Source organism: Schistocerca piceifrons, chromosome 1, assembly GCF_021461385.2.
Source record: "Schistocerca piceifrons isolate TAMUIC-IGC-003096 chromosome 1, iqSchPice1.1, whole genome shotgun sequence".
Classification (NCBI taxonomy): Eukaryota; Metazoa; Arthropoda; class Insecta; order Orthoptera; family Acrididae; genus Schistocerca; species Schistocerca piceifrons.
Window position 1 is genome coordinate 114,180,974 of NC_060138.1, and position 19,104 is coordinate 114,200,077.

General features: G+C 44.0%; 1 protein-coding gene across 1 annotated transcript; it reads left to right on the forward strand.

Moving 5' to 3' along the window:
- The first annotated feature begins 2,589 nt into the window (after positions 1–2,589).
- Positions 2,590–6,741, forward strand: LOC124785322 (cuticle protein 67-like). Its single transcript, XM_047254174.1, has 2 exons — positions 2,590–2,646; positions 6,259–6,741. The coding sequence occupies exons 1-2, from the start codon at positions 2,590–2,592 to the stop codon at positions 6,739–6,741; spliced, it is 540 nt and encodes a 179-aa protein (XP_047110130.1).
- The last annotated feature ends 12,363 nt before the right edge of the window (positions 6,742–19,104 follow it).

Below are 19,104 nucleotides of genomic sequence, written 5' to 3' on the forward strand. Positions count from 1 at the left end.
CCAAAAGAATCGCAATGACAAATGGTTCAAATGGCTCTGAGCACTATGGGACTTAACATCTCAGGTCATCAGTCCCCTAGAACTTAGAACTACTTAAACCTAACTAACCTACGGACATCACACACATCCATGTCCGAGGCAGGATTCGAACCTGCGACCGTAGCGGTCGCGCGGTTCCAGACTGAAGCGCCTAGAACCGCTCGGCCACCAGCGGCCGGCAATCGCAATGACAGCTCTCTTCTTGGAACCCACCTCCGTTAAGGACGTAATTTTGAATTCTACTATAGCGCCGCCTCGAAACTATAGGGGATGAAGAGGGAATATTCCACGATGTCCCACAAGAAATTCCACGTTTTTTTCACATGAAACTGTGTTGCATTAGTTATTGAATGCCCCTCGTGTATGAACGTAGGTGACTATTAAAAAAATGAACGTTGGTCAGTGTGCAGTGGAGACGTACGTCGGAAATTACTAGTATCTGAACTTCAATTTAAGTCGACATAAAAGTTTTCTGGGTATGGTACCACGTCGTAATGTAAAACCTACTGCTGCTGGAGATAAACCAACGTTTCGGCCACGGTTGCAGCGGCCTTTTTCTGGGTCTAATGGAGCGTTCTAGCTATGCAGTGTCCTTTAGGTTTTGTTGTTACTGTTTACTGCTCATGCCATTACGTCATAATTTTAAAAAAGTAGTTAGCTTCATTGGTCAGTTAAGGAAGAAGAAGAGGGAACTTCATTTTAACAGGTTATTACGGTGGAGGGAGAACGTAACCTCTGTTGTCTATTGGCTCTTGTGTTTTGCGCCATGGTTGGTGGTCACCGTCGAATGAGAAGTTTGCTGCTGTTTGCCAACTGCTGGACGTCGGCCGCGCGGCGGCAGTTACTCGCCGGTAATGCTCGTGCCTCGTGTTGACAGTGCGGTCTGTTGGGCTCTGATTGCTGGCAGCCAAGATGGTGGAAGCCATCCTCCCTGTTCATGTTATAAGGGTGTTTAAGTATTTCGATGGCCTCTCTGATTTTGCGTTTCGTCATAGCTCGCTGCTTGGCTAACAGACAGGCTTCGCTGAATTTTATTTCTTAACCGCAGTCTTGCTGATGTTCTGCCACTGCGGATTTGTTGTGTTGTCCTAGACGAATATAGCGCTCGTGTTCCCGAATGCGCGTTGCTATTGGCCTACCAATCTCGCCGACGTATGCCTTCTCCACATTCGCATTCCACCTTGTAAACGTCTGCAGTGTGTAATGCATCACCCTTGTCCCTAGTGGAGCCGAGCACGTCCTGGATCCTACGACCACTATAGAAGACAGGCTGCACCCCAACGCGGCGAAGGTGTTTGCCTATTTGGTCAGTAACATTTTTCAAATAAGGTAAGCGCACTGTTGGCTGCAGTTTGTCTATTTCTTGCTCATATTTCTTACTTGTGCTCGTCGACAAGGCTGTGTTGATCGATTTATGGCTGTAGCCATTGGCTAGAAACGTTGTGCGTAGCCTTTTAAGCTCAGGTGTTATGCTTTGAGCATCGCTCAGGCGCTGCGCACGGATTGCCAAAGAACGGATGACAGAATTCTTTTGCGCTGGGTGGTGGTACGATTGGGCGTGCAGATACCTGTCTGTATGTGTAGGCTTGCTATATACTCTGTGCCCCAGTGTGCTCTCCGTTCTCCTGTATACTTCGACGTATAGAAATGGAATTGCACCATTTTTTTCTACTTCGAGCCTGAACTGTATCTTACCGTGCATATTGTTCAAATACTCGTGAAACTTTTGTAGCTCCGTTTCACCATGAGGTCATATAGCGAACGTGTCGTCCACGTATCTGAACCAGCAACGTGGGCGTAAAGGAGCTGAACTGAGGGCCGTTGCTTCAAAGGCTTCCATGAATATGTCGGCTGCCAGCGGAGATAGGGGAGACCCCATTGTTACGCTGTCTGCTCGTAGTACTTTCCTTGCCATTTGAAGTACGTTGAAGTCAGGCAAAACTCAACCAAGTCGCATAAATCTGGCGGGACATGTTCCTAAAGGATGCGGATAGTTTCATCTACCAGCACGTTCGTAAATAGTGACTTCACGTCAAAGCTGACCATGATGTCGGTAGGTAAAATTGTTTCTCCCTTTAGGCGTCCTATAAAGGGCGTCGAGTTCTTCACATAAGAGTCCGTCTTACGAACTATACGTCTTAATATGCAGGCTAGATACTTTGCCAAATTGTAAGTAGGCGAATTGATCCCATTCACAATTGGCCTCAAAGGATAACTTTCCTTATGTATCTTTGGAACACCGTAAATTCTAGCACAGACTGGTACTCTGGGAATTCAATTTAAATGTTGATAATGACTGGAAGGTAGCATATGTACATTGACAGTACGCCAGAAAGCCGAGAACGGGAAAGACTACGGATCACGCCCATAGTTTGCGAGGTATCAGTCTCGGCGTGTATTGGGTCTAGTTTAGGGGCAGCAAGTGCTCGGGGCGGTGCTGGGAGGTGGGGCGCGGCGGAGGCACGTGCGTGCCCACGAGGTGAGCCGCGGCCGGACCTTGCGCACGGCAGGTGACGAAACAGCCAGGCGCGGCCAGACGTATATAAACGCATGGCGGGCGCGCTCCTCTCCAGATTCGCTCTGACCACCACTCACACCATGTACAAGGTAAGAGCGCCATAGCACCACCAGTGGGCTCACGCCGAACCTCTGCTGCTTGCGGGAAAGCTGCGCTGCATCTTGTGTCCCGTGGATCGGGCAGCTGAGACTTTCGTAGCATCCCACCGGATGACTTTGGGCCAGTGCATTTACAATAGGGGCTCGTCATCCTACTAAAGTCATTCAGTCGACGCATGAGTGAAATACATGGCTTCAGTGTCACGTACGCCACCGAAGTGAACCACTCCTCGAACAATCTGGCTGTTTTCTCACTAAAGAATATGGGAGTTGCTGTCGGGCACTTACTATGAAGATTTATCCCTGCATGGAACATCTCACGCTAGATATCGACTGAAGAGACACTTCGTGAAACCACCCAGCGTGTTTCTATCATTTATTTTTGTCAAAAATTCACTTACTATCCTGTACTATCCTCCTCATCCCAGAGTAGAAATTAATCGTCCTCAGTGACTGGTCTTTCAATATCTGTCTTCCCCTACAGTTTTGACTCTCCAGCTCCCTCGACTATCACGGAAGTCTGTCCTAAGCTCTTAGCACATGCCATAACATCCTGTCTCTTTTTCTTGTCAGTGTTTTCCATACATTTCTTTCCTCCTCATTTATCTCTCGGTCCACCTAATTTTCAGCATCCTTCTACACATGTGAAAAGCTTCTATAATCTGCTGTCCTGGTTTTCTCACAATCACTTTCATACAGTCCTGTGCTCCAGATGTACATTCTCAGAAAAGTCTTCCCCAAATTAAATCCGTTGTTTCATACTAGTAGACTTCTTTTCGCTATAAATGCCCTCATTGTCTGTGCTAGTCAGCTTTTTATGTCCTCATTTCGTCCCTCGTATGTTCGTGTTTTTACTTCGAAGATAGCAGGACCCCTACATCAGTTTCGTGGTCCCCAATTCTGATCGTAAATTTGTCGCTGATCTCATTTCTGCTACTCCCCATTACTTTCTTCTTTCTTCTGTTTACTCTCACTCCATATTCCGTGCTCTGAATACAGCCGTTTGCTGAATACAGTACTTCCGTTTGTTGATCTACTTTGGGACGGGACATTGACTATGCCCAGTCGGTGAACCACAATTTTAACTCAGAGACTGTTTATTAATGAAGAATCAAATTTTATCACACTACTAAAATAAGTCCTGACTATTACTGTGTGCCACAGTTCCACCTTGAAATTAATGAAATAGAAAGACCCTAAAATTACGTCCTACTCACAGAGTGGCCTGAAACAGAAGAGGAACGTTTGACCTCTTTGTTTGTTGTGCTTTCCGAAAGGCAGTGTTGGCGTCAGCGATAAACTTTGTATGTTGCATTCGTATCCCGTGCAACAATTAGTAAATTTAAAGGAATTGTAGCCTTACATCCCGTAATTCTTCCTCGCTTTCATTGCTCATCGTTGATATCCTTTCGACCTGAATTTTAATTCCTCTCTTTTCTATCTTTTATTTTTGTGATATTGTTTTCGATGTACAAATTGAACAGAAAAGGAGAAAGAATGCATCCCTGTCTCATTCGAGCATTCTCTTCTTGCTATTCCATTCCTACTTGGTTCTTACTTGGTTCTTACACATATTGTATGTTACCCATCTATCCTATGGCTTACATTTATTTTTTGGAGAATTAGGTGCTTTCGTTGTTTTTCAAAGTCAGCTGAGGCACATTCTGAAACGCTTCCCGGCATGCGGACATATCCAATCGTTTTCCCATTCATCTCTATCTCAGTTCATGTCCTGTCTCTAGTGATTTCCTTGTCGACGGCTCCCTGGCGTTCGTGTTTGTATTACTTATAACGGAACAGTCATTTAACCTCATTTCTTCCCCCGCGAAATTCGTTTCGATACTTGCTTCGCCATCATCTGATTCGTCCTGTAAACACCAAAGGGAATAAGGTACTTCAGATTACATTATCCCCACCCCCATCTTAGAGGACTGCGGAGTGGACTTCTACACTCAATTACTGAAGTTTCCATTACAAGAATACCATTATCATCATTCTCTTATGAAGACAAAGCTATATTTGTGCTTCCACATTTCATAAAATCACAGCCGCAGTCCAAGATACTTCCTGGATATCGGTCGCAAAAGTGGGTGTACACACTGATAAATGGAAATTATGAAGGCAAATGGAGGACAGGTCTTTTCGTCCCTTCCTGCATAAATTTACAGAAATCATTCGATGAGACATTCTAATTAAAATCTGGAATACTTTCAATCCAGTATGATTGCCCTGGTCTATGTTTTAACAATGACTGTCGATACATTTCATGAATTTCATTTTGTACGTTGGGGTTGGGTATTGTATACATGAGTCACATGGCTGGCTGCGTATTTATCTGTGCACGGTGTCGGTTTCTCTCCGTTTACAACATACTTATCGGGAAGAGATTCGCGACTACTGAGTGGTATTAAAATTATCCATTAGCTTCCACAGTCTCAGCCACAGAGTTTATACGGTAATTACTGCGCTCTTTTAACAAGACTATCGTCACATGTACGTAGCTGCATACGTAAGACATAGCGATTTTGTTGACAATCCACAATACCATTTTAAACACTAATACTCATTCCTATGTCCACATCTTGCTGCGCATGTGTATCCATTAGTATGGCTCTTATTTCTCAGATTTTATTTTTTCTTTACCTATCTTCCACTTTGTTGATGTTCTGCGAAGATGTGGGTTGTGTGTAATTTGGGCACAATAGGAAAAGGGAAAGAGGCGCGCTTCGGCACCAGCATTTACAGAAAAAGATCATGAAAAATACGAATTCAACCGTTATTGCGGTGATAATGGATTCATTACAGGATATAAACATATTAAAGCAATTAAAATGTTATGAAAATTTATATATGTTTATTCTCCAGTCTCAGTTGCACTTTTTTTCAATATGTCTAGTTTCGATCTCTCTCTGGGTCATCTTCAGATTTGCGTAGTTGCGTCAACAACCTGTCCTGTCTATATCGGAACAACTACATCAGAATAAATACCTTTGGCCATCCATCTTACCTGATGAAGCGCAGAACTGCATTAAGTGGTGCTTTGAGAACTATGTGACACCTTGCCACATAGTTAATTCAAACACTCAAAAACTGTGAAGGGAAACTATTAATAAAAGTATTGTACTTAATAGGACTACCATGTTCAGTCAAAAGTAAACGTCTGGGTTGGTGCGATTTAGATCGTAAGGGGGTACGGCTCGGCTTGCTTTCTACTCCCTCTGCCTGTCTCAGGATCACCGACATGTCACATCAAACAACCATTACGTTAGTTCATTCATATAAAATGCATAAGGTAATCAGCTTGCCTACATTACGCAATGAATCAATTTGTCACGCAGAAGTAAAATTTTCCGAAATTAATGGTTATCCTTTTACTTGTACTTTCTTGTGTCCAGAGGAAGCTGTATCTCCTTATTCTATTGATCCGAAATTCACACAGCTTCTTGTGACGTGGAATGGCACCAAACCAAGTTAGACATGAGCCACCCCAATATGCATACATTTAGATAAATTTAAAGCACCAGTCTGCAGTGCTGACCAAGTAACAATTTTGCTGACTCTATTGTGTACCTGGACAAACGGTGACTGTCCCGTCCCATACAGCTCGCCGTCTTCGCCGCCGTGCTGGCCGTGGCCCGCGCTGGCTACCTGGCCGCCCCCGCCGCCGTCTCCTACGCCGCCCCCGCCTACGCCGCCCCCGCCTACGCCGCCTACGGTGCCCACGCCGTCGCCCCCGCGGCCATCACCTCCCAGCACTCCAACATCCTGAGGAGCTTCGGCAACCTGGGACAGGTGTCCACCTACTCCAAGACCATCGACACGCCCTACTCCAGCGTCAGCAAGTCTGACGTGCGCGTCAGTAACGACGCCGTCGCCCACGTGGCCGCCCCCGTCGCCTACGCCGCCCCCGCTGTCGTCAAGGCTGCCGCCCCCGTGGCCTACGCCGCCCCCGCCGCCTACGCCGCCCCCGCCGTCGTCAAGGCCGCCGCCCCCGCCGTCGGTCTGCTGGGAGTTGCCTACTCCGCCGCCCCCGCCGTCGCCCACATGACCTACAGCAACGGTCTGGGTCTCGCCTACGCCTGGTAATCTGACCTCACCTCCTGGCATACCGATGTGTCATGATGTGATGATTCAGAGCACTATATTTATTTGTAATTTATTGTAAAATAAATTATAGCATTTTTAAAACGTTCATTTCCATCTTCCTCTTCCACTCCTTACACCATAACAGTAGCTACTGATTGCGAGGAACTTCACAATCCCTTATTTTAGTTGTGATGTGGCCTTTAACAATTTCATTATTTACTGGTTATCAAACATTAATGCCAGTTCAATTGCCAGGTTCTTGTATCTGGGAAATGTTAAAGTTCCCGAGAAAGTAAGCAAAGTAGAAGAAACGGACACTTAAAGTTCCAGAAGTCTAGAGTTAGTCATAGCATGCAATCAATGTGTCTTACACTCCACAAACCTCGGTAACACAGAAAACACAGAGCAAGAAGGCAAAGACTGTAGCGCACAATCCAAGACCAGCCCACTAGCCTGATTCCAGGTAGATTGTAGAGTGCAGGCTAGTCCCTCACCCCAACCGCCTTTTACCCAAGATTACTCCGGTACTCATTTCATAGCAGACTGTGTGAACCTATGCCTTTGCTGGATACACTGGAATGAGGAAAGATCCCTGCTCCTACCCAGGATCGAACCTGGGACTACCATGGCCGTAACAGAACACTATAACAGCTAGACACAATGGAGGCTGCATTAGCACAAATATCCAAAGGAAATGTTACCGATCCTACCATCTGTTGTCGGGCACTGCTAATCAAGTCCCGAGTGCAACGGAGCTGAACAGTGACCTACTCAGAGTCCAGCCGCAGCGGTGATGAGATGACGGTGGCTTAGTATAGCTGCTGAACATCTGCTTGATGTGGCTGTGTGAAGCGAAACTACCGTCTGCCATGTGGGCTGTTATATGACTGTCTTTTTTGTAAGGACAGTCAAGTGAAAAAGATACAGATGGAACAGGTAAGTAAACTGCTTAGTATTTCAAAAGCAATCGCCATACATTTATCCCACTGTGGGACATGACGGCCAATAAGAAAATAAATAAAAAAGATCACAGTTCGAACAGGCCTTCTAAGCTCAACAGTACTGTCCGACTGCTGTGTCATCCTCAGCCCTAAGGTGATGTGCCCTTAGCGCTAGGATTTCACCCGGAACAAGTCCCGCCCATTCACGCCCCCCCCCCCCCCCCACACCTACCCATAGTGTAAGGCCCTCCCCTAAACAGCCACCAGTTCCACAAACCGGAAGCTACATCAAAGTTGTTATAGTCACAGTCCAGCACATGTTACACTGTGATGAGATTCAGTAATGATAAGAAATTTAAGTTTTTCTGGATAGTAATATAATATGCATGTGCATTATTACAGAAATAAAAGTATTTATAGAGAATTGAAAGCATCGCCAGTAATAGAAAACAAAAAATAACGTGATCTTATTTAAGGGCAATAAGGACAAATTTTCATTAACTAATTCACTTATTATAATACGTTTATTCGAGGGAAACAGCAGAGCAAACATACAGTGCGAAGACAATGGTCTTGAATCTGTCATGTCGGTAGCAAAGCCACGGAAGCAGTCGACTAACTCTGCTGTCTAAAATCAACGTTATATAGAAATAAGTGAAAGTCGTTGTGTTTATGTAGGCCTCCATAGTAGCTCACGAAAATTAAAGAATATAAAAATGCCATAAACTAGAAATGCTTAATGAAAGCAGTAAGATATTTGCTTATATGCCATATTTCGTTAGTATTTGCATGGGTAATGGGTGAATTTTAACTTGTAAATTCTTCCTAAGCCGTACCTGCGCATTATAAACGAGGTTATAAAGAATTGTGGCTGTTTCTGTGTGATTAGTGTCCTATATGCTGTTGCAAACGTCTGAGGAAAATAACCAGTCGTTATTCTTTGTCCTGTCTGTTTTTAACCAAAAGATTTATTAATTTCGTAAATATCATTCAAATCATTTTTTCAAAATAATAACGATGATGTGTATGTTTGTCCCAGAGGAGTTATGGAGGAAATAAATGCTGCAGTGTTTCACGGCTGTAAAACGCCCTTCATGCTGTGCTAGTTCTTCTTCCGCCCCTAAAACTTTTCAGCAAAACTATTCAGTGATCGGTCTAGCAAGAACAAAGTAATTTTGATGCCACCTGGAAGTATAGTGAACGTTGGTGCTTGTTTCACATATACTGAGTTCTGAAACTTAAGTGTCAAGTATACTGTGGTTCCTCTTTCTCCAAGCAAATTATTCTTTGAGGGTAGGTTTTTCCTGTTGTAGCTTTGGGTGCTTTTTCCACATAGAAGTATGTTTCTTCATAGTCTATTCATCTGAATACTGAGTTCTCGTATTTAAAGAATTCAGTGCTAAATTGGTTTCTCTTATGTTTGCTGTGGAAGTACCTGGCGCAGCTGAGGCCAATTGTGCACGTTTTTTGTAATGTGTCTTTTAACTATCTGGCAAAATTTAAGACCTAGCAAGATATTAATTTAACATTCACTCCAAGTGCAGCCGAACGCGTCAAACCACGTGGGTCAACTGAAACTATGCCCAGGCGCCGAACAAAGACTGGGAAAACCGGGGGTGAGTGGGCGGGACTTGTTCTGGGTGACACCGGAAGCGGATACAAAGGGCACGTGGTCTGCACACCGCTCTCCCGGCCGTTGTCTGTTTTCGTGACCGGTACCGCTACTTACCGGTCAAGTAGCTCCTCAACTGGGGTCACAAGGGCACAAGATGGTCAATGCCTTGATGGAAAAATGTTCGCGGAACCGTGACTATACCCAGGCGTGCACCTCTTCACCCAAAACAATCAGACGACCACAAATATCTTTCTTCAGGGTTAAGAAAGTGTGGAAGTTGGATGGGGAAATGTCGGGTCTGTATGGAGGAAATGCAAGGGCCTCCCAGGAAAACCTCTGCTGTGAACTCGAAACGACTTTGGCAACAGGTGGGCCGGCCCGCATGTCACTGAGTGTTTCAACGTAAGTTCATAGACTTTTAAAACCGAATTACTTCAGAGCTCTGAATATACATTTTTGTAAAAAAAAAAAAAAGATAATTTAAATACATGAACTACTGAAATGAAATGTCATGTGGCGAGGGATCGCCTGGTGCAAGTATTTGAGGTGACGCCACTTCGGCGACTTGCGCGTCAATGAAGATAACATGATGATGATGAAGACGACACAAACACCCAGCCCTTGTGAGGAGAAAATCTCCAACCCAGAAGGGAATCGAATCAGGCCCCCCCCCCCCCCCCCCGGCATGACAAACCGGCGCGCTGTCCACTCTGAGCATTGTGCGGCTCTCGTTGGTGCCGTTGGTAGGTTGGCATCGTGTAATAGGGATAGTGGCGTCTCGTTTTCTTCTTCTGTTTACTGGCGCCACTACGTTTACTGGTGTTGTATGTCTGCGAGGGGCAACAGCAGCATTTATCGAGTTCTAGTACCCGTACTACCTGTGGAAGGACGTGAAGTGTTTTGCGGGTCGGGTGTGTCGGAAGTTGGGTTCTGACTGAGCAGCAGACAGGTCTGGCAGTGTGAGGACATGGCGGGACCGCCCAGCGGCTGCTCGACCACCTGATCCAGAGTATGCCAACCCGTTGTGCGGTCTGTGTACGTGTGCATTGTGATCGTATCCTGTATTGATGTCAGGGTACATGCGCAGGAAACAGGGGCGTTTTGTAGCACATGTGTTTCGGAACGGTTTTCTCAACTTATCACCAATACTGTAGACTTACAGATTTGTGTCATGTGTGTTCCCTATGTGCCTATGCTATTAGCGCCAGTTTTGTGTAGCGCCACGTTTTGTGGTACCACATTTTGCAATTATCTTTAACTTATGAGCATGAGTGTAGATCATTCAAGAAATGCGAAACTGTTGAATTTATAAGATACAGGGAACAAATTGTGCATGCTACCTAATTTCGTTATACTCAATTTGTGTAACACTATATAATTAGCTTCTTGATAACGTACTTAATTCCGTAAGAAATTCCCTTTCCATTTTTACGGTTCACTTAACATGTTCTCATTGCCATTGTAGCTAACTTATGCACAAATATTCCACTTAAATTCAGTAGCATCAAGTGAATCTAAACCTGTCAACTTTCATGGAACCATCGCAGACACAAACAACACAGAAACCAAGTACTTTCAGTCTTTCAACAGCTGTAGCAGTCGTTAAGGTGGCTCAGATGCCACGCGTCTTTTATTTCCATTTCTCTCTTTTTGTTCACCAGCAGCTGATGGCGTTATCTTCTCAGGTGAATGAAATACTGGCATCTATCAAAGACTATGAACAGTTGGTGTGAGTAAGCTTTGTTTCTGAAATGGACAATTCATTCTAATCATCCATAGAGCTAATGTGTCTTTCACGGAGGAGCTATAACTCTTTGGAGTTGTGGTGAGAGATTAATCGGGAACTTCTTCAGTATTCAGAAATCAATCCGGTTTTATTAAATGCGTGTATGATGTTCCTCCTCGAAACCGTCTTTAGAAAATCAGTGTTGAGTAGCGCATTAAAATCATATACACCAGGTCTTTAGAAAGAGCTACCTTCTTGAAAATACTTCACGTTTTCTTGCTATGCCTGTTTCAGGCACTGAAATATCCAGTGGTAACAGAATATAGCTGGTACCTGCTGGTATTGTGGCAATGACAATTTCGTTCTTGGTTGCCGTTTCTAAAGTGTCTGGTGTCACGTGACTCAAGTCGGTATTTATGATCAGACTGAATGGTTTTGATGTACCAAGACGTCCAAAAAATTCATTAATCAATTTTTTAAAAGTTTAGTATCAGTTGATCCGCTTTACGACAGTGCCATTGAGACATTACGAAGAGTGCCACGACCAGAAAACCCTAATTTCCTTCGCCGCTTTCCTTCTTCAGGTGCTTGGAACTGAAGCCATTGTGCCTGAAATGGACACAAAGTTATCGTTTTCCTAAGCGTTTATTTGAATAATATCGCATGTAAATCCTTGTCTGATGACCAAGATTATAGGTATGTTCCCTAGTTAATCCATTTGCATAAAAGTGTCTGAGTAACTGCTTGAACAACTTAACTTAATAAACTTACTTTAGAATATCAGCTCAGCAAATAGCGTGTTTCCCACCACGAAACTCACAATGAACTACCTCTGCTGCACCCAGCGACCGTTCTCTCTCGGAATGTCTTTACTGTGTGAAGACATTCCTGCCATTTCTTGAGGACGACTGGAAATCAGTGTAGAACGCATACCTGGCTTTAGGGCAAAGAATTTGTCTGGTACCACTAAATAAAGTATGCCACTGCGTTAGGTAGGATTATCCTGCTACCATTATCATCATTGTGTAGGTAAAGGCGAAAAAGCAGCCAAATCAGCTACAATACTGTAAGGTTTATGAGCCGTGTGCGGCTCGCATTGATGCCGTTCATAGCTTGGCATCTTTTAATAGTGATAGTGGCGTCTCGTTTACTTAGTGTGTTCACTGGCGCCGCTAAGTTTGCTCGCCTTGTCTGTCCGTGAGTAGCAGCACCAGCGCTTATTGATAGCGCGTGCTGTTGTACCATCTTTGGAACGGCCTCTAGTATTTCAGGGTCGTCGTGTGTCCAGGGAGTTGAGTTGAGACGGATCAGCAGTGAGGTCCGGATAGCCAGCACTCGCCCGATCGCTGGCGACACACATGCACTGTCCGACGGAAGGATGTGGTCGCGAGAGTGCACGACCACGTCAAGGACCGCATTCAGCGAGTTTTAGTTGAATGGACCGTAATATTCGAGTAGTGCTACTTTTACCTGTGTGTGTGTGTGTGTGTGTGTCCGCCCATCGAAGTGACCTCAGGGCAATAAGTTTTCAGTCGACCATTTATATTGGGATTTTTCCCGTTCCTGACTTGAGTGGGGATAACCGTTGGTTGGTCGTTCGGTCAATCGTTGAAGCGGACGACGTGCATTTGGTCTTCCGACCGCTTGTGGCTTCTCTGTGTTTGTGCCTTGTTGTTTCACAGTGACTGGTTTTAGTATTGTGAGTTGTTGGCGGAATTGTTTTCCCGGATCCGTGTGTATCTTGTGGTTTTGAATGACCAACTATTTTAATGCTGTCTTTCTCTATTGGTTATCTAAACATGCTGCGTGGTGTCTGTTTGTTCTATATCGTGTCTTCCTACCACTTTCGCGCAACGACGCTCTGAGCGTGTTTTTTTTATAGAGAATTGACTAGTTTGAACCTGGGACCTGTTGCTGGTAAGGAGACGCCAGACCACACATGACATGTAGAATTCAGAAGAGGTCAGTGACACTAGCGATGATATAACCAAATACTTAATGATTTCAGCGTCAGCTCCACTGCACTCCCTGTAAAAGAATGTTAATACTAACTAAATTTAATGGAAGGGGTTCAAGGCTTTTTTTTAGTTAGCTGGTAAAATAACACCGAAAAAGCAGTTGGAAATTTTATTCTACTCACAAAACATTGTTTATAAATTGCACTATTGATAAAAGGAAATGTTTTAATACAGGATGGTAAAAACCGACAGCGTTCAACAAAAATGTGAACGAATATTCCCTGAATGGGTTTCCAAGTTCTACAATGGATCGAAGGATGACCTATGCCATATCACATCTATAATCTAGGTTTAATTTAAGTTTCACAAAAGAGAAAACTATCAAAATGATCTACAGTGACCATCAATTATCTTTAATTACTTATCTAACTTGTCGTAAATTACAGTGGCTGACGTGGCTTCTGCCGGCCGCGGTGGTCTCGCGGTTCTAGGCGCGCAGTCCGGAACCGTGCGACTGCTGCGGTCGCAGGTTCGAATCCTGCCTCGGGCATGGATGTGTGTGATGTCCTTAGGTTAGTTAGGTTTAAGTAGTTCTAAGTTCTAGTGGACTGATGACCACAGCAGTTGAGTCCCATAGTGCTCAGAGCCATTTGAACCATTTGATGTGGCTTCTCAATAACTAAATAACAGAAAAATCATCGCGTTTCAGATTTTTACTTCAAGTGGCAAATGTGAACACCATGAGCTTTAATTGACGATCGACACTAGTATTACGCAAAAAGGGGATGTAACAGATGAGACTTCTGCAGTTCTCAGTGAAGCCTTATGCGCTCAAAAATGCGGCATCGCGTGTGTTCATTGCCTTGTCGGTGTTCGTCAGGGGGCGGCGAGAAGCGCAGCTCCGCTCACCTCGTCGTCTCGGAAGCAGCTCTCTCCTAACTTCTCCTTACCACAATTTACCGAAGTTCGTTTAAAAAAAAAAACTATCTGGCTGTGTTTTCATCTGACCAATCAGGGTCTCAATGTTAACCTTAAGCTCCGCCTACAAAAATTCTGTCTATCCAATGAGAAACGTTATACTTTTCGTGGTGGGGCAATGTTTTTAAAGTTTGCAACGTAACAGAGAAGCGAAAAAGTCACACGCTAAAACTTGCAGCTGGTGTGGCCCTTTTAGCGTTATCGTAAGATCTATACTGTTCTTCTGGAGCGCTCTATCTTTTAACATGGGCTGGGGGTGGTCCTAACGTAACAGAGACGCGAAAAAGTCTCACGCTAAAACTTGCGGGTGGTGTAGCCCTTTTTGTGTTATCGTAAGATCTATACTGTTCTTCTGGAGGGCTCTAGCTTTTAACATGGGCTGGGGGGTGGTCTTGACGTAACAGAGACGCGAAAAACTCTCACGCTAAAACTTGCGGGTGGTGTGGTCCTAGCAGTTAGCTGGCGACGTGGGTGTCCGTCCGTCCGTTATCGTAGGGTCTTCCAGCTTAACGCGGTTCTGCTCTCGGATTCTGTTCTCGTTTCTCCCCTCGGAACTGCGTCTGTCTCACGGTGGGAAGGTATGACATGCATTTAGGCATTCTTGTGTTAGTCTGTGGTATTCCATTTGCTCACTCGTTACTCGTATTACTTTGGTTAATTTAATGTCACGATTTATTCGGAGCTATGTGACATACTACTGGATTTGCTTATCATGTCACAGTTTTCATGGAAGGTGTTGGATTTGCCTGACACCTTACAGTTACTCATCATTGAATTTAGTATTATTCTTATCAGTGATGTGCAACCAGCTGTATTTTATGCCTTGTGGCCGCTAACGCTCCAGTTACCTGCCCTGGAGGTTAGCGTATTTTTCCGGCTGTGTACCTTTTCTCGTCGTGTTGATGCTGTCCGACACTGCGTGTGGTTCGACAGCCTCTTGTATTGTACTGTGCATATTTTTTGGGAGGCCTACCTGGGTTCTAGTGTTTCCTTTGACTTTAGGTGTTTTCTAAAGACGTAGTGCTATCTGTCTCTTCGCCCTTGCCTAAAACTATTCCATCGTTGCACCGGTGATGGGACGTTAGGCGGTTTGGTTAGCCGGTCATTCGGCGCTAAAGCTGCCCCTAGTTCGAGTTACCATCCTGTTACGTGAGTACAACTCTGGGCTGCCTATCTCACTTTACCTTATGTTGGAGTTACAATCCCAGGCCGACCCTCGAAACACTTGCTGAGAACTGCTTGTCCTGATTCCTTAGATTGTGATGCTTAAGGATATCTGTAATTTTGTAATTATTGTACGTGTGGCCTTCAGCCGAGCAATAATTTCACTTCTTTGTTGAAAAGGCCTTCAACTGTGTTACAGTAAGTTATTTTAAGGCAAACTTGTCTTAAAAGCAGGGTATTTGTTCAGATGTATGCTATTTGGAATTGTCCTTCTGACTTCTAATTCTGGCGTTCTGCCCTAAAATTCTGGAATTTTTTTTCTGATAAGACCTTCAGCCGTCATACAGTCAATGGTGTTTTTTAAGAGACTGCTTTAAAATCTTAATTTCTTTAAATAAACTTTACGTATTTGTTGTGCAACCCAGAGTAACTGATTACGACCCCATCCACAATCGTAACCTTATCCTGCCCCATCCTGAGAAAACAGCTGTCAGTTTATTGAAAGCCGGCCGGAGTGGCCGAGCGGTTCTAGGCGCTACAGTCTCGAACGGCGCGACCACTACGGTCGCAGGTTCGGCTCCTGCCTCGGGCATGGATGTGTGTGATGTCCTTAGGTTGGTTAGGTTTAAATAGTTCTAAGCCCTAGGGGACTGATGACCTAAGATGTTAAGTCCCATAGTGCTCAGAGCCATTTGAACCAAGTTTATTGAAAACCCCTTGACCTAGGTTTCGACCTCTTTAAAAACCTCTGCTTCCGGAGGATCAATGATTAATACATAGAAATTTAACATTATTACCTGTAAAAATATAGCTATAAGGCAATAACTATCGCATCTGATTTGGCTGTTCTTTGATCCTTTCCCACACGATGAGTACATTACAGTTGCTGTGGAATTAATTTTCCCTAGAGTTCTCATTGAGTTATCTATAAAAATTATGAGTTACGGAGATCTGGAAGGCCGCGTAAGACTCTAATGCTGGTCTTCCAGATCACAGTCCATGTCTTAACTGTTGACACAGTCCAGAACCCATTTTACCTCCTGCAGTGTTAGGGAAGGAGGAGTCAATCTGCTGCGCAGGTGGTAATTCCAAAATCATGTGTGAACATCTGCGTGGTAAAGAAAGCAGTTCACTGGATCACACTCACGCCGTTATCTCTTGTTGAATAACGCTTTTATGACGGTGGGAGTAAGAATGTACTAAGGTGCAGGGCATCGAGTCTGCAGTCCGTAAGACATTTTTACAGTAACTCAGGCGAGTAATTTTGATGATTTCCCGATAGGACAATGGCCTATTACATATACATTCCTTCTCTGTGGAGCAGACTCAACGGAGTGCGGTGCTTTCCTATACTGATCAACGATTAAAACGGTCAGCCAGCCCGTGTTTAGCACCTTTGGATGCTATAATTTGTCCTAGCAAAAAATTTAAGGATTTCCACCACAGAGGAGACGCTATGGACAAAAGTTCCACTTCAGTTGCATTAAAAACTGAGATCTGATTCCGTCTCGTAACCCCAGGTTTCCGAATACCGACTGACGCGTTTCTAGTAAGAAATCGTGTAACAAATCCTACTGAGCTATCTTGGATGATTTGTTAAATTTATGCTGAATATTATTTGCTCATCATACGCATACACTAATCTTCTCAACTCCACGGAAATATGTCTTATCCAACGTCTTCTTCCTGTTCTTTATAAAATGTAGGTTTCCTACCTAATTTCATTTTAGAGCACTCTCTCCTTTTCAACCCGTCTCTTAAAGCAGAAAAAGGTATTCCATGCATTCTTGCAGCTTCCCTCTGACTTTCTATTTTCAGAAACATCATGGAGTGCGCAATTCATTTCATGATCCTTCTACCCTTTACCTCTATATGTCTTTCTGATCCTTTTTCTGACCATCTGTGAAAAAGCAATTTGTGAGTTTACATAAATATTCAAAAATTTAATTCACTGCGAATACAAAAACGAAACAACCGTATGGGGCAACAGCGTTCACGCTGGTGCAACACCGTGCACTTTGTGTGGCATCGCCCAGTGACGATATGATTCTACATTTTCAATTCTAACGTAAAAACTACGACGTTTAACTGCTAATGTTTGGTGTCCAAAACAAGTTCAATAAAAATATAATAAAACAGCGTTACTTTACACGCTGTTACCTCTACATTTCAGTGCCTGTCAACAACCTCGTGCGCCGGCCGGTGTGGCCGAGCGGCTCTAGACGCTACATTCTGGAACCGCGCGACCGCTACGGTCGCAGGTTCGAATCCTGCCTCGGGCATGGATGTGTGTGATGTCCTTAGGTTAGTTAGATTTAAGTAGTTCCAAGTTCTAGGGGACTGATGACCTCAGAAGGTAAGTCCCATAGTGCACACAGCACTTTTGAACCATTTTGAACAACCTCGTGCCGTTAGAAACTGACCACAACTTCGGATCTTATTGAAATTCCATCCACTGTATAGCAGCACTATGTGGCGCTCGTTATTCACACTAGGAGAATGGAAAAAGCAGTGCAAGGTATTCCCTGCTGCACGTTACTACCCAGCTCTTCCATACTGTAAATTTTTAAGGCAACTAGTGAAAAGGGAATTCAGTAACATAGAAATAAACATTAAATTTCTTCAATTACATAATTGCAGACCGACAGAATGACGTTTTCCATAAGCTATTTACCTGTCTGGTCACCAACTGCTTGTTTAATAAGATTCCCTGTTTCACGATTCCGTCGCAACAACTGCTGTACACCAGGTTAGTAAGGTGAGTTATGCAAATTATAGTGTGTTTTGGCGAAAGAAGCAAAATTCATCCCGTGAGCAATAGCAATGTAGACGTTACTCGTAAGTGATGATGATGATGCTGCTGCAAAGGAGAAAAGGTTAACAATTCAGACAAAAATAAATAGCCACTTCAGTTACGATTTCCGCGGAATCTGGTAACACATAATATTTTGGAAAGTGAACAACTGGCATGGAAACTTACTACAGGATTTTCTTCCAGCATTTCAACAATCTGGGAAGAATCAAAATAACTCAAAGGAAAAAGTGTACCCTTTTTTGTTCCTATACCCATTTAGAGTGAAGTTAACTTCTTTACCTTAAATATCTTTAGATATGTTAGAGATATACATTATTTTCATCTTGATGAGCAGTTGCAAGTGGCTCATAAAAAGAATTAACTATGTTTTAGCAAACAGAACTGTTCTCCTTTTTGGCTAAGGAATAGTAGTAGTAGTAGTAGTAGTAGTAGTAGTAGTAGTTGCTGTTGTTGTTGTTGTTGTTGAGACAATACAGGGTGTTCCAGAAGTCCGGAAACACCCTCAAACTTCAAACGGAGAAGCAATCAGTAAAAGAAAGTCCCTCGAGATGAAAAAACTTATAGGCTGTATCACCGACATGACGGCCATCTTGGAAATTGACATCCTGGAATCAGCTCGAAAATTTCCCATGTGAAGGTGGCCATATGACATATCAAACAGATAGAGAATTTTAGCAGAAAAACTATGGCGTTGTTGAAACTTCCTGGCAGATTAAAACTGTGTGCCAGACCGAGACTCGAACTCGGGCACTGGTGGTAGAGCACTTGCCCGCGAAAGGTCCCGAGTTCGAGTCTCGGTCGGGCACACAGTTTTAATCTGCCAAGAAGTTTCATATCAGCGTACACTCCGCTGCGGAGTGAAAATCTCATTCTGGTATGACGTTGTTATTTTGATCATAGCTTTATTCATTCTCATTATGTGTGGCAGCAGTGATACGCTCGGCAGCGTGAGTGTTACGTACCGAAAATGCATTAATCCGACGTTAAACACTGCCGATAGAACACAGGAGCGGTTTGATATGTTCTCCATTATGTAGGAGTGTTAATGCTATCCTCCGAACCCCGCCCTCATGAACTTCGACCAACACATGCTTCTGAATTCGACCGCATGCATCCACAATCAGCTGCTTAAGATAAACCAGATCCCGCACTTTCACAGCATTGAC